The sequence below is a fragment of the Eutrigla gurnardus genome (genome assembly GCF_963514095.1).
Source record: "Eutrigla gurnardus genome assembly, chromosome: 7".
Lineage (NCBI taxonomy): Eukaryota > Metazoa > Chordata > Actinopteri > Perciformes > Triglidae > Eutrigla > Eutrigla gurnardus.
In genome coordinates, this window is record NC_139921.1 from 25,061,087 (window position 1) to 25,073,517 (window position 12,431).

Here is a 12,431-nt window from a genome sequence, read left to right on the forward strand (position 1 = left end):
TCGGGAAAAAAACACTCGAATTGAGGAGAAAACACGTCGGTGGTGAAGGATGCTCCGACCGGCGGGGTTATTCACACGTCCCCGCTGCCCCTCCGCCGGGTCCACCGGGCTCCGTGTCCGTTAGTCGGTGCCGGGGTTATGTCCATCATCATCCCGGGGCGAAGCGGCAAAGTTCCCCGCTCGGTGTCATTCGCTGCCAGCGGCTCGTCGTGGTCCCGTCAGGCAGGGCGGGAGACGCGCAGGTTAGGGGGAGGGGGCTCCGCGCTGCCGTGATGCCGCTCTGAGCTCCGGTTGATGAGGGAGGAGAAGCGGTCAGTCCGGTCGACTCGTCGTCGGTGGACTTTACCGGCGAGCGACGTCACCGCCGCGCGAACCGAGCGGTAAAGTCGAACACAGAGGACAAGGACACGGCTTCCGGGAGGACCGTTTCAAAATAAAAACCGACCGTTGCGCTGTTGATGTTGATTCGGAACAACAGTGGCCAACGCTTTTTACGTCTGACGTAACACGTATCCAATAATTTATATGACACACACACACACACACACACACACACACATATATATATATATATATATATATATATACACGCCATCGAATGTGAGCATTTGCCCACTCAAGTCTGTTACGGCGACGAGCTGGAGTCAGGTCAAGACCCCGATGAGGACGACGAGCATGCAGTTGAGCTTCCCTGAGACGGTTTCTGACAGTTTGGGATGGATTATCTCAGCAAAGCAGAAGTGCTCACTATCACACATTTAGACAGATTTGTGCACAATGTTTGAGAGAAATGGTAATATTGTGTATCTGGAATTAATTTTAGATCTTTAAGTCCATCTAATGAAAAATGGGAGCAAAAACAAAAGTGTTGCGTTTATATTTTTGTTGAGTGTATATATATATATATATATATATATATATATATATATATATATATATATATATATATATATATATATATATATAGTAAAACAATGAATTATTATTATTATTATTATTACTATTTTTTCTTGCTTGTTTTGTTTGATTTAGTTGCTTTTGTAAAGTGTCTTTTAGTATTTGGAAAATGGAAACATAAAACCGATGTATTAATATTATTTATAATAATAATAATAATAATAATAAAAAGACATCATAGTTGATATCTCAGAGCTGTAAGTCAATGCAAGGAATAATAAATAGTTTATTCAAGATGTGTGCAGGGAGGCTGTTAATAAGTGGTGTAGAAGGTTCATTAAAAGGGATCAACCTTTTATATAAAACTAAACCCTCAGAAATGCAGGTTATTATTTCTGTCATGATTTTAAAAAAAAAATAGATAATGTAGGATAATACATGATATACTGTAAAATGACTTCGTTAAAGGGTAAAGTGGAGCCATCCTAATAAATGTGATGTTTGTATTGTCCAGATAAGGTATGATGCTACTTTACTTATTAACACATTTATTTAGATTCTACTAACTACTTTAAAAACAAACATAATTTTATACTAGTTTAGGGAAGTTTACTGTTAAATAATCCGTAATTTATATCAAACGAACTGAATTAACTGGAATCAAATTATCTGCATTTGAACGCTTAAAAAAAAAGAAGCTGATTCAGATTTCACCAGCTTCCAAATTGCGAGCTTTTATTTTGACGAGCTCTGTTCCGGTCCCGGTGTAGCTGGCTGCGGCTGGTTTGACGTAACGCGGAATCTGCCGCACGAACGAACCGTCACGAGCCGCTGATTTCTGACCGTGACTGTAGAAAAAACACATCCCTCACGAGACAAGCGGAGCCTGGAGGCGGCATGCGCGCTGGCTAGAACATGACAGCGCGAGCCCTCACTGCGCACGTGTGTGATGCTCTTTTTTTACCCGGGACTCCTGCTGAGGCGGGAACAGAGAGAGAGAGAGAGAGAGAGCGAGAGAGAGCGAGAGAGAGAGTTTCACATGTCCATCCAAATGTAGCGGAAATGTAAACTTAGAAGAAATACTCGTTTCCATCAAGTCTCCATGTACTTCAGTAAAAATAATACCATCATACATTATAAAAATACAATGTAAAAAGTTTTCAACCTAAGTGCGTATTTCACATATTGCACTGTCTCACAGACAGCAGAGTACACACTAGTACACGCTAGTGCACACTAGTACACTACAGTACGCACTAGTACACTACAGTACACTTTACAGTAAAGTACACTCTGTACACACTAGTACACTCTACAGTAGCCTACACACTTGAGTACAGGCTACAGTCTTTTCTGTTACTTTATACTTTTACTCCACTACATCTAAGAAGTACATGTTGTACTCATTCTCATGCATAATTAGTACTTCTAATTTACATTTTAATGTAATCCGCCTTTACTAGTCTAGTACATTTTAATGTAAATTGGCGATGATTATACTTTTGAATACAACACTTTTACTAGTAACAGAGAATATGCAGCCGACACTGTGTTATTTGTACTTTTAGTTAAAGTAAAAGTTCAGAGTACTTCTTCCTCCACTGCCTGTACATTATAGGTACATTTCAAGGGTTTGTAGTTCAGTGTAGTTGTTTGTAGTTTTGTAGCTGGTAGTTAGCTAGCAAGACGAGCTAATGGCCCTGGAGTCCAACAGGGTCCACAGAGACCCTGGAGTCCAACGGGGTCCACTCCACAAAGACCCTGGAGTCCAACAGGGTCCACAGAGACCCTGGAGTCCAACGGGGTCCACTCCACAAAGACCCTGGAGTCCAACAGGGTCCAAAGAGACTACTACTACACTACAGGAGCCTTCAACCAGCAAACACACAGTTGAACTTTATTTCACTCACATTGTTTCACCGGAAGTCCTCCGTGGACGGATCAAAGTCCACCTGACGTCATCGTTTCATTCGTCATCAAAGAGAGAAACGTCCCGGAGTTCGATGCGACTGCCGCTTTCCGAACCGGAAGTCGTTCTGATCCGCCATCTTGACAGCCGTCCAATAAAGCTCCGCATCGAAGATCGAGGAGATCCGCCTTTATGAGTCTATTAAGACACGCCCCCTTATTGATCCTCGGCCGTTGATTGGACGCTGCAGCTGATCAGAGTGACGTGATTGATCCTCCACCGGTTTAGATCTTAAGTTTGTGATTAAACGTGGGAGTCAACTGAATGTCTGAACAACTAAATCCCGTTATTATATGAGAAATGTTAATTATTTTATAATTAATCAATAATTTCAAGTTATTTATAGAATTCATGATCAGAATATCAAGAAATACAAACAATACTTCAGAATAAATAACAAACATGTTATTAATGTGCAGATGTTTTGTTAAACAGGAAGTGTGCTCTTTATTGATATTAATACCCAATAATGATGTATTGATTATCAGTGATTATTCTGGGGTTCTACCGCGGAACATAAATAAAGAGTCCAGACTTCAGAGAACCTTTTTATTCTTGTTGTCACCTTTAAATATTCACCACGTACACAAACACCGAATTCTTGCATGGTGTCCCGTCACCATGGTAACGGGGCCTGGCGGCAGCATCTAGCCGGCGTAGGGGAACCTGAGGAGCGCCGCCTGTCCGGGGCCGAGGCGCAGCGCCGTCAGGTCCACGCTGCTGTCCGCCGGCAGGGAGCTGCTGTTGGTGCTGAGGACGACCGCGGCTCGCCGAGGCAGCGCCGCCCCCGCCTCCGCCGCCGCGTTGGCACTCAGCGGCAGCACCACCGTCTCCTCCGCCCAGTTGAAGGCGGCCAGGTAGCGCTCGCTCTGATCCCAGACCCGCAGGTAGGCCAGTGAGGAGGAGGAGTTAGAGAGCAGGACGAAGTCTCCGAACAGCAGGGAGCGCTGTTTCCCCCGGAGCTCGCTCAGAGCGCTGAAGAACTGGAGGGACGCCAGACGCTCCGCCTTCTCCTCCTGCAGGGGACACACAGTCCTGAAGACCACTACACTGTCCTGAAGACCACTACCCAGTCCTGAAGGCCACTACACAGTCCTGAAGGCCACTACACAGTCCTGAAGACCACTACACAGTCCTGAAGACCACTACACAGTCCTTCTACTGCTACTACTGCTACTACTGCTACTACTAATACTACTGCTACTACAATACTGCTACTACTACTGTCACTACTGCTACTACTACTGCTACCACAACTACTACTGCTACTACTACTACTACTACTACTGCTCCATGTTAAGTTGCTTTACCTGCAGAGTCCCGTTCAGCTCCTCGTCAGAGTCCCAGAGCATTGTGGGAAACGTGGTTCCCTGTAACACAGGACATGATGTTAGAGGATTCCCAGCGGTGACGTGTGGCGGTGGGTGTGAGGCGTCCTCACCTCGTCCATCAGGCCGATCTCGTCCCCGTAGTTGAGGACCGGCGTCCCCGGCAGCGTGAGGAGCAGCAGGAGGTGCAGCTTCACCAGAGCCGGACCCACCAGCGAGGCCAGGTGACCCTGGGCCCGCCCCCCCAGGCTCCAGGCCAGCCTGTTCTGGCTGTGGGACGAGTACAGGAGCTGGATGGACCGGGCTTGGTCCGAGGCGTCGGCGGGGCCCGGGTGGAGGACCCTGGAGACCAGCAGGTCCACACCGGTGGAGGAGAGCAGGGCGGACACGTCTTCGGCCGAGGAGCGCTCAGTGACCCCAATCAGGACTCTGGAAGACACATCAGGTCCATCGGGACCATCAGGTCCATCAGGACCATCAGGACCAGCAGGACCATCAGGTCCATCAGGTCCAGGGTTGTGGGTCTTTGTTTGCTTTTAGACTGAAGGTAGTTTAGAAACTCCCACCACAGAGACCTCCACCACAGAGAACCCCACCACTGATACCCCCCACCACAGAGAACCCCACCACAGATACCCCCCGACACAGAGACCCCCTACCACAGAGAACCCCACCACTGATACCCCCCACCAAAGAGAACCCCACCACCGATACCCCCCGACACAGAGACCCCCTACCACAGAGAACCCCACCACTGATACCCCCCACCACAGGGACCCCCACAGTGGTCCCAGTGGTCCCCGCAGTTTGAGGGTTTCTGACCTCTTGTTGGGGTGCTGGTCCGTCCCGTTCTGGACTATGGCCCGGATGTCGGTCCACAGAGACGGGACCACCTCGGCGACCCGCTCCACGCCCATCAGCTGCACCCCGTCCACGCCGTGGTTCATCCAGAAGACCAGAGCCGACTGAGAACAGAGAGACAGGCAGACCACTGCTAGAGACCAGGACCACGGTAGTCCCCCCTTCTGCTGCTTCACACATCCACACACCTTATCATAGCGGGACCTCATGAGGTAGTCTGTGTAAATCCTGATACCGAATCACGATGGGACTCTCTATTATTATTCCTTGTTTCACTTCTACTAAGGGAACACTACAGTTCCCATGATGCTTTGTGTCTGCTCACCTTCATCCTCTCAGCCACGTTGGTCACACTGGTGTTGGAGAACCAGGGTCCAGAGGATCCCTGGTAGTTCGGAGTCAGATCCAGAACCACACTCAGACCTGCAGAGACACACAACAGGGATTTACTGCAGGACAGGACGAGGAAGAGGAGGAGGATGATGAGGAAGAGGAAGAGGAGGAGGGAGAAGAGGGGGAAGAGGAGGAGGAAGAGAGTTCTACATTCAATGGCGACATGTGATGTCATAGATATGTTGTGATGTCATAGATCCTCACCCTTCTTATGAGCGGCCTGTATGAGACCCTTAAACTGGTCCTGGTTTCCGGTCTCAGAGGAGACTTCCTCAAACCTCAGACCCAGGACCTTGTCTGCGGGAGCCACGTGGATCGGACCGACCACCAGACCCCGGATCCTCAACTTAGAAAGATGGCTGATCTTCTGCTCCACACCTGAGGAAGAGGGGGGGGGGGGGAAGAGGAGGGGGAGGAGATGTTCTCTTGATCACTTAATCTAAAAGGTTTCAATGAAGAAGATGAAGAGGAGAAGCAGTGATGAAGAGGAGAAACAGTGATGAAGAGGTGATGAAGACGAGGACTCACCCCTCAGGTCGTGGGTGGCGGTGAAGGCCTGGACGCTCCCGATCCGGTAGAGGGGTCCGGAAGACCACCAGCTGGTCTCCGGCAGGTCTTTGCAGCGCGGGGCCTGCAGGATCAGAAGGACGGCTCCCAGCAGCATCCCCAACCAGCCCAGCCAGAAGACCACTAGCAGGGCCCAGCGGGTCCTCACCCAGCTGGGGGGGACCAGGAGGAAGACCAGGAGGAAGACCAGAAAACAAACATTAGGTTATTATGTTTATATACAGTATATATATATATATATATATATATATATATATATATATATATATATATACCGGTATGTATGTGTATGTGTGTGTCTCCGGCCTCCTCACCCCGGGGTGCCCGCCACCCTCAGCAGCTCCTCCTTGTTCAGTCCGGTGAATTTCACCTCCTCCGGCTCTTCGGGGATCTTCAGCTTCACGGATCCGTTCTCCGCCGCCTCTGCGCCGGCGTCGGGAGCGTCCTCGGCCCGGTCTCCTGCTCCGGTCATCGGCTGCTTCTCCTGCTCCTCCTGGTCCAGGTCCGCCTCGCTCACATCGGCCTCCGTCGCATCGGCGTCCGCGGGGACCTGGTCGGGATCCGCCGCCTCGTCCGGCTCAGCAGGGTCCCTGGTCTCAGCGTCCCTGGTCTCAGCATCCTTCAGGTCCACATTGGTCTCCTCCGTGTTCATACCTGACCCGGTTCCGTTCTTTGGTCCGAGGAAAGAATCGAGTGTCTGAATGATCTGAGCCGGCAGAGGGGTCCGTGACGTCAGTCTGTCTGTCTGATTGACTGACTGTCTGTATGTCTGTCTGTCCGACCGCAGCACTGCAGCGAAAGATGCATTCAATAGAGTGGGAAATATGTAAAGTCGTGGTCTCCGCTCAGCTCCTTCTAGGAGTGACGTATACATCCATATCTTGTTTTCATTGGCCGGGTTCTTTATGTTGTCATTGTTCAATACATTACATTAAAGTAAATGGTTGACGAATAAACCAGGTGTGTAATATAATAATAATAATAATAATAATAATAATAATAATAATAATAATAATAATAATAATAATAATAATAATAATAATAGTAATAATAATAAACCAGTATACTATTGTCTTAAAATCAATGTAAAAGAAGAAGAAAAAAAGATGACAGTCTGAATGAAGAGGACTCCGCTCTGCCGCTGCAGTACCGCCGTCGGCCAAGGTGGCGCTGTTTCCTCCAAACACAAAACGAATCAATAAAAACCATCAGACGTTTGTTTCTTTTCCAAAATGAGGAACGCTTCACGAATTTGCGTGTCATCCTTGCGCTTGCTGTGTTCTCCCAATTCCGCCAAAGTAAGCCCAAAGTAAGCCCAAAATAGCCAATCACGTTTCTTCCCTTGGGTTTACTTTTGACCAATCACGTTTCTTCCCTTGGGCTTACTTTTGACCAATCACGTTTCTTCCCTTGGGCTTACTTTTGACCAATCACGTTTCTTCCCTTGGGCTTACTTTTGACCAATCACGTTTCTTCCCTTGGGCTTACTTTTGACCAATCACGTTTCTTCCCTTGGGCTTACTTTTGACCAATCACGTTTCTTCCCTTGGGCTTACTTTTGACCAATCACGTTTCTTCCCTTGGGCTTACTTTTGACCAATCACGTTGTTCTACGGATTTCGTCGGAGAATCTTTCTGCTGTATTCCTTGGCGTTGACGTTCCCGATAGCTTCCAAACGGTAAGTTGTTGTAACGTGCCGTCATATTGATGTGTTTAATAAGTGTAGGCACCGTACAGACTTTGGCAACAAATTTCTTTAAAGGACTGCCATTTTATAATAGCACCTGCTACACAACACATCGATTCTATAGCACCTGCTAATGACGGTAATCTATGGGAGCCCCACCCAGGTTACAGAGGGGGCAAATCGGCAGAAAATATATTATTTTAGCACTAAACACCGACCATTTGAGTGTTGACACGTTTTACAGGGTTCAGAAAGTGCGGGAGACGTGGGTTCAATTCAAAGAGTATTTATTTGGAATAGAAAACTACCGGCGACGGACCTGAGAAGGAAAACAGATTTCATATTAGTTATTTCATTTCACAATACTAAAATACTTAAAACTACCGATATATAAATAGCAAAGGGCATAACATGAAATACAATAGATAAAATGGCTACAACAATAGGCAGGACAGGTTACTCACACAGGGAGATTCTATCACAGACCCCACCCCTATAGAAACCACCACATGTGCACACCAATCACTGCAACCACTTCAACTTACACTGCAAGGACAAGCAACCTACAATCCAGTGAAGTGACCACTACCCTTCACACCCATCACTCTGCATGCAAGGAGGGGTGCATATCCCACGATGACTCCCCGCGGATCACCCCTCTGCCTATAGTTCTGCCTAGTTCACCAACACATACCTCTTCAGCACAGGACTACAGAGCTCAATCTGGATCACCCCAGGACAGTCACACCACAACTAAATATACAAAAGGCCTCATTAGTTTTCCCATAAGGCAATATAACACACAATAAAAACCAGCAGACGTTTGTTTCTTTTTCAAAATGAGGAACGCTTCACGAATTTGCGTGTCATCCTTGCGCAGGGGCCATGCTAATCTTCTCTGTATCGTTCCAATTTTAGTATATGTGCTATCGAAATAACACGATACTATAAAGAATCTGGAGACTATTTAAAGGGCTTTGAGACCCGAGAAGCCTTTGTCATGGTGCCACAGAGCGTAGAGACCAGGGGCCTCATTTATAAACGTTGCGTACGCACAAAAGAAGGCGTACGCCACTCTCTACGCAAACCGTGGGATTTATAAAAAGAGAACTTGACGGGAAAATGTGCGGTCCTCCACGCCAACTCTGACCCATGCGTACGCACATAACTGGGGTAATGAGAAACTGCGCCACTGATGGCAGAAGAAAGAAACGGGAGAAACTGTGTGAAACTGATACTGATCGTTTAAAATAAATAGTTATATCACCTCTCATATATGAACAGTTCATTTGCAAGAAATGTAGCCATAAAAAAAAACACTATTTCTACAATGAATAACATACTCCCTGGAGTGCACACGGGAAACATATGATTTAGGACAATAGTAAGACAACAGCAGGGCAAAGTATGTTCACACTGATATGAATGCAGTGTAATATATTAACATCCTATATCATATAGCCCATTCCGTTTCATCTCCGTTTTCAATGCATAACGCATAAAACACTTTGTAACTGTGTTTTGTTGCCATACAAATAAAGACTATAATGATCTTATATTGTTAGTCTGAAGAACTGTTAGTTAATCGGGGTAATCCTCACACGTGTAGCAGATTCCACCTAATAGATGGGCATATAAAGGCAGGTACTCACAATGCGTCATGACGCACAATGGCTGCTTTGGCACTGTTAGAGGATGTGGCAAACGGAAGGATACGGAGGGAGCGGAACTTCAGAGACCAGCAAGATCCACTGGCCAACAGTGATGAGTGGCTGATGAGCCGTTTCCGACTCCCACGAGCTGTCCTCTTGGATCTGTGTGCGGCATTGGGCCCAGCCTTAGAGAGGAGCACCCGCAGAAACCACGCCGTGCCAGTCCCGCTCCAAGTGCTCACAACAATCGGGTTTCTGGCAACCGGCACATTCCAGAGGGAATTGGCAGACAGGTCAGGGATATCCCAGCCAACCTTCAGCCGTGTCATGCCAGACGTGTTAGGAGGTATAATTGGTTTGTCGAATCAGTACATAAAGTTTCCTTATACGGTGGGTGAACAGGCAAATAAAAAAGCGCAATTTGCAGCAATGTCCGGTTTCCCAAATGTAATCGGTGCCATTGACTGCACTCATGTTGCTATAAGGGCACCGAGTGAGAATGAATTTGCTTTCATTAATCGTAAGCATTTCCATTCCCTCAATGTCCAAATTGTATGTGATGCAGACATGTTGCTCACAAATGTAGTGGCTCGGTGGCCTGGATCAACCCATGATTCATTTATACTGAGACACAGCAGTGTTGGGCGCAGACTGGAGGCCGGCGCTGTACGTGATGGCTGGCTTCTAGGTACGGATAATTAATGTGGAAATCCTGAGACTTGCAATTCTGTATTTGTGTTTAACCCGTTCACCGACCTTGCAGGCGACAGTGGATACCCCCTCAAGCGGTGGCTGCTCACCCCTTTTCCCAACCCACAGAGCGCAGAGGAGAGCACCTACAATCTGCGCCACAGCCAGGCGCGCAGTATTGTAGAGCGCACCATCGCGCTCCTGAAGGGCAGGTGGCGGTGTCTCGACAGGACAGGGGGAACGCTAGCCTACAAGCCCGAGAAGGTCTGCAACATTGTTAGAGCGTGTGCTGTGCTGCATAACGTGGCAAAACTGAGGGATGTGGCCCTGCCCCCCGACGCTGATCGTCTTGGCCCCGACCCGGACCCCTATCCCCAGGCATTTGAGCCAAACGCTGCTGCCGTGCGCCAGCGTTTGGATGTGATGCGTCGCTTATAAAAAATACAGGTATGGAAACAGATTCAAAATAATCATTTATTGATTAACTCCTTGATGGTGGTGTTGAGCTCGGACAGGACACGTTTTATCTCCCGCAGTTCTCCAGCAACTTCATTGATTGCAGTGACTGTGTCTCTCTGTGTCTGCAGGACTGCATCTGAGAGGACACGGCTGCTGGAGGGCTGGGATGCACGAGGTGCAGTGGAGACACTGGGCGCACGTGGCTCAGCTGCAGCACCACTGACCTCGCTTGGACCCGCAGCAACTACAAAAAAAAAGTTGAATAAAGTCACTTGTTTTGTGAACGGAGTCTCAATCGTTTCTGTACATAAATGGGTGAACACAACTTTAATGCATTTGGTTTACACTCTTTTCACATATGGGAATACAAATTACATACCTTGGTCTTCTGCTTCTTGTGGGCCGGCATCGGTGTCCCCCTCCACCTCCGTCACCACTCCACTCAGGAGGGAGTCCCCGATGATCCCCGCCAGTTTTTCCTCCAGCGGGGTGAGCTCCGGTTGGCCCGTCCCCCCGCCCGTGGCACAGACGCTCTGCCTGTGTGCTGCCAGGCGCTTTTTTGCGTCTACTTTTATGTCTGACCACTTTTTTTTCACCTCGGCCACACTCCGACCTTCTGAGGCAACAGCATTGACGTTATCCGTCACATGCTGCCACTCTAGGGCCTTTTTGGCATTGGTGACCCGAACACTGAGTCCACCAAACAATAAAGCCTTCCTCTTCTCCACCTCCCCGACAAGTACTTCCACCTCACACTGGGTGAAATTGCGTTTTTTGGCCTTTCGCTCCGATTTCGCCATGCTTTCAGTCATGAATCAATAGTCATGAGGGGCGTTTCTCTGAATATTTATAGGCAAATATGGGCGTGGTATGGCCCGCACACAGGTGCGCCACATTTAGAGTGGATTGTGATTTATGAAGGGAAATCGGCGTAGGACGTGCGTGCGCACAGTTTTATAAATCTGATTTTTTTTTGGCGCACGCAAACTTTGGCTTTTGGGCGTACGTACAATTTTAGTAAGGATCCTACGCACAGTTTTATAAATGAGGCCCCAGAACGGGACAGAGACCGGGTTCAGGGGCTTCATCTAGACTCAAACAGGCGGTTTACAGAGATCGGGGTGCCGGGCTGTGAGTCCTGTATCTAAAGTGGCACCAGGACCAGGTGTGATCCACATTAAGTTCCGCCAGCCCTGCTGAGGGACACACGGGGGCTGATGGGAATTATATGCAAATTAGTTGTTACGTCAGACAGCCAGGATTGGTGGGCTGGAGCGGAGAGACCCAGAGACTTCCTCACAGCTCCTCGTCCGGCAGGCCTCCCCCAAAGTTCCTGTTCAGAGTCGGGAGATTATGGAACCACAACCAGGACCGTTGGATTCGAGTCAAAAAGTCACTTTTATTTTAGTTTTTTACTTCATGACGGTTCTTCCTACTTCCTGTTTTGATCCAGAGACTGCGGGTGCAGTTCCACAGCCTCACCAGCAGGTGTCAGCGTAATACGTAATATTCCGTTATATTGTATGCGGAGAAATCGCCAAACCATACTCCATTAATAAATCTCTTGATCAATGATTGTTTTGCTTTTACATAAACAGCTCTCACCTCGACAAACGTGAATTGGGATTTTATTAACTCGGGAGTTTAGACTCGGAAATTCGGCACTCATCCAACACACGACTGAGCTCTCATATTAATCATATCACAACTTTGAGTGCCCTAATTCCCTTGTGTTTTAATAATGATCTGTTTCTGTATTTAAATTAATGTTCTTGTTTCTCTGTATGTTGAGTACATGTCTGCAACGTTTCTATATTTTAATGTCTTTGTTAATAAATGTTGGGAGAAAACCTCTCTTACTACTTTCCTTGTTTGTTTTTTATTTTGTCCCAGTTAATTTCCGGTTACAAGATAGAAACGGATATGA

At 47.6% G+C, this 12,431-nt stretch overlaps 1 protein-coding gene across 1 annotated transcript; it reads right to left on the reverse strand.

The window, feature by feature from the left end:
- Positions 1-3,415: 3,415 nt before the first annotated feature.
- LOC311016090 (amino acid transporter heavy chain SLC3A2-like) lies at positions 3,416-6,890 on the reverse strand. The gene is made up of 8 exons (XM_084013579.1): positions 6,330-6,890; positions 5,977-6,167; positions 5,653-5,826; positions 5,381-5,478; positions 5,017-5,159; positions 4,308-4,623; positions 4,177-4,236; positions 3,416-3,882 (listed from the first exon to the last, which is right to left on the reverse strand). Exons 1-8 carry the CDS (start codon positions 6,887-6,889, stop codon positions 3,514-3,516), a joined length of 1,911 nt encoding a protein of 636 aa, XP_083869705.1. The 5' UTR covers position 6,890; the 3' UTR covers positions 3,416-3,513.
- Positions 6,891-12,431: the final 5,541 nt, after the last annotated feature.

Bases quoted from the DNA above. Each gene is read 5' to 3' on its own strand.
- LOC311016090 (XM_084013579.1), bottom strand. From the start codon at position 6,889: ATGTATACGTCACTCCTAGAAGGAGCTGAGCGGAGACCACGACTTTAC. The intron at 6,168-6,329 runs GTGAGGAGGCCG...GGTCCCCCCCAG, and splicing joins AGGGTGGCGGGCACCCCGGG to CTGGGTGAGGACCCGCTGGG. The intron at 3,883-4,176 runs GTAAAGCAACTT...TGTCCCCTGCAG, and splicing joins AGCTGAACGGGACTCTGCAG to GAGGAGAAGGCGGAGCGTCT.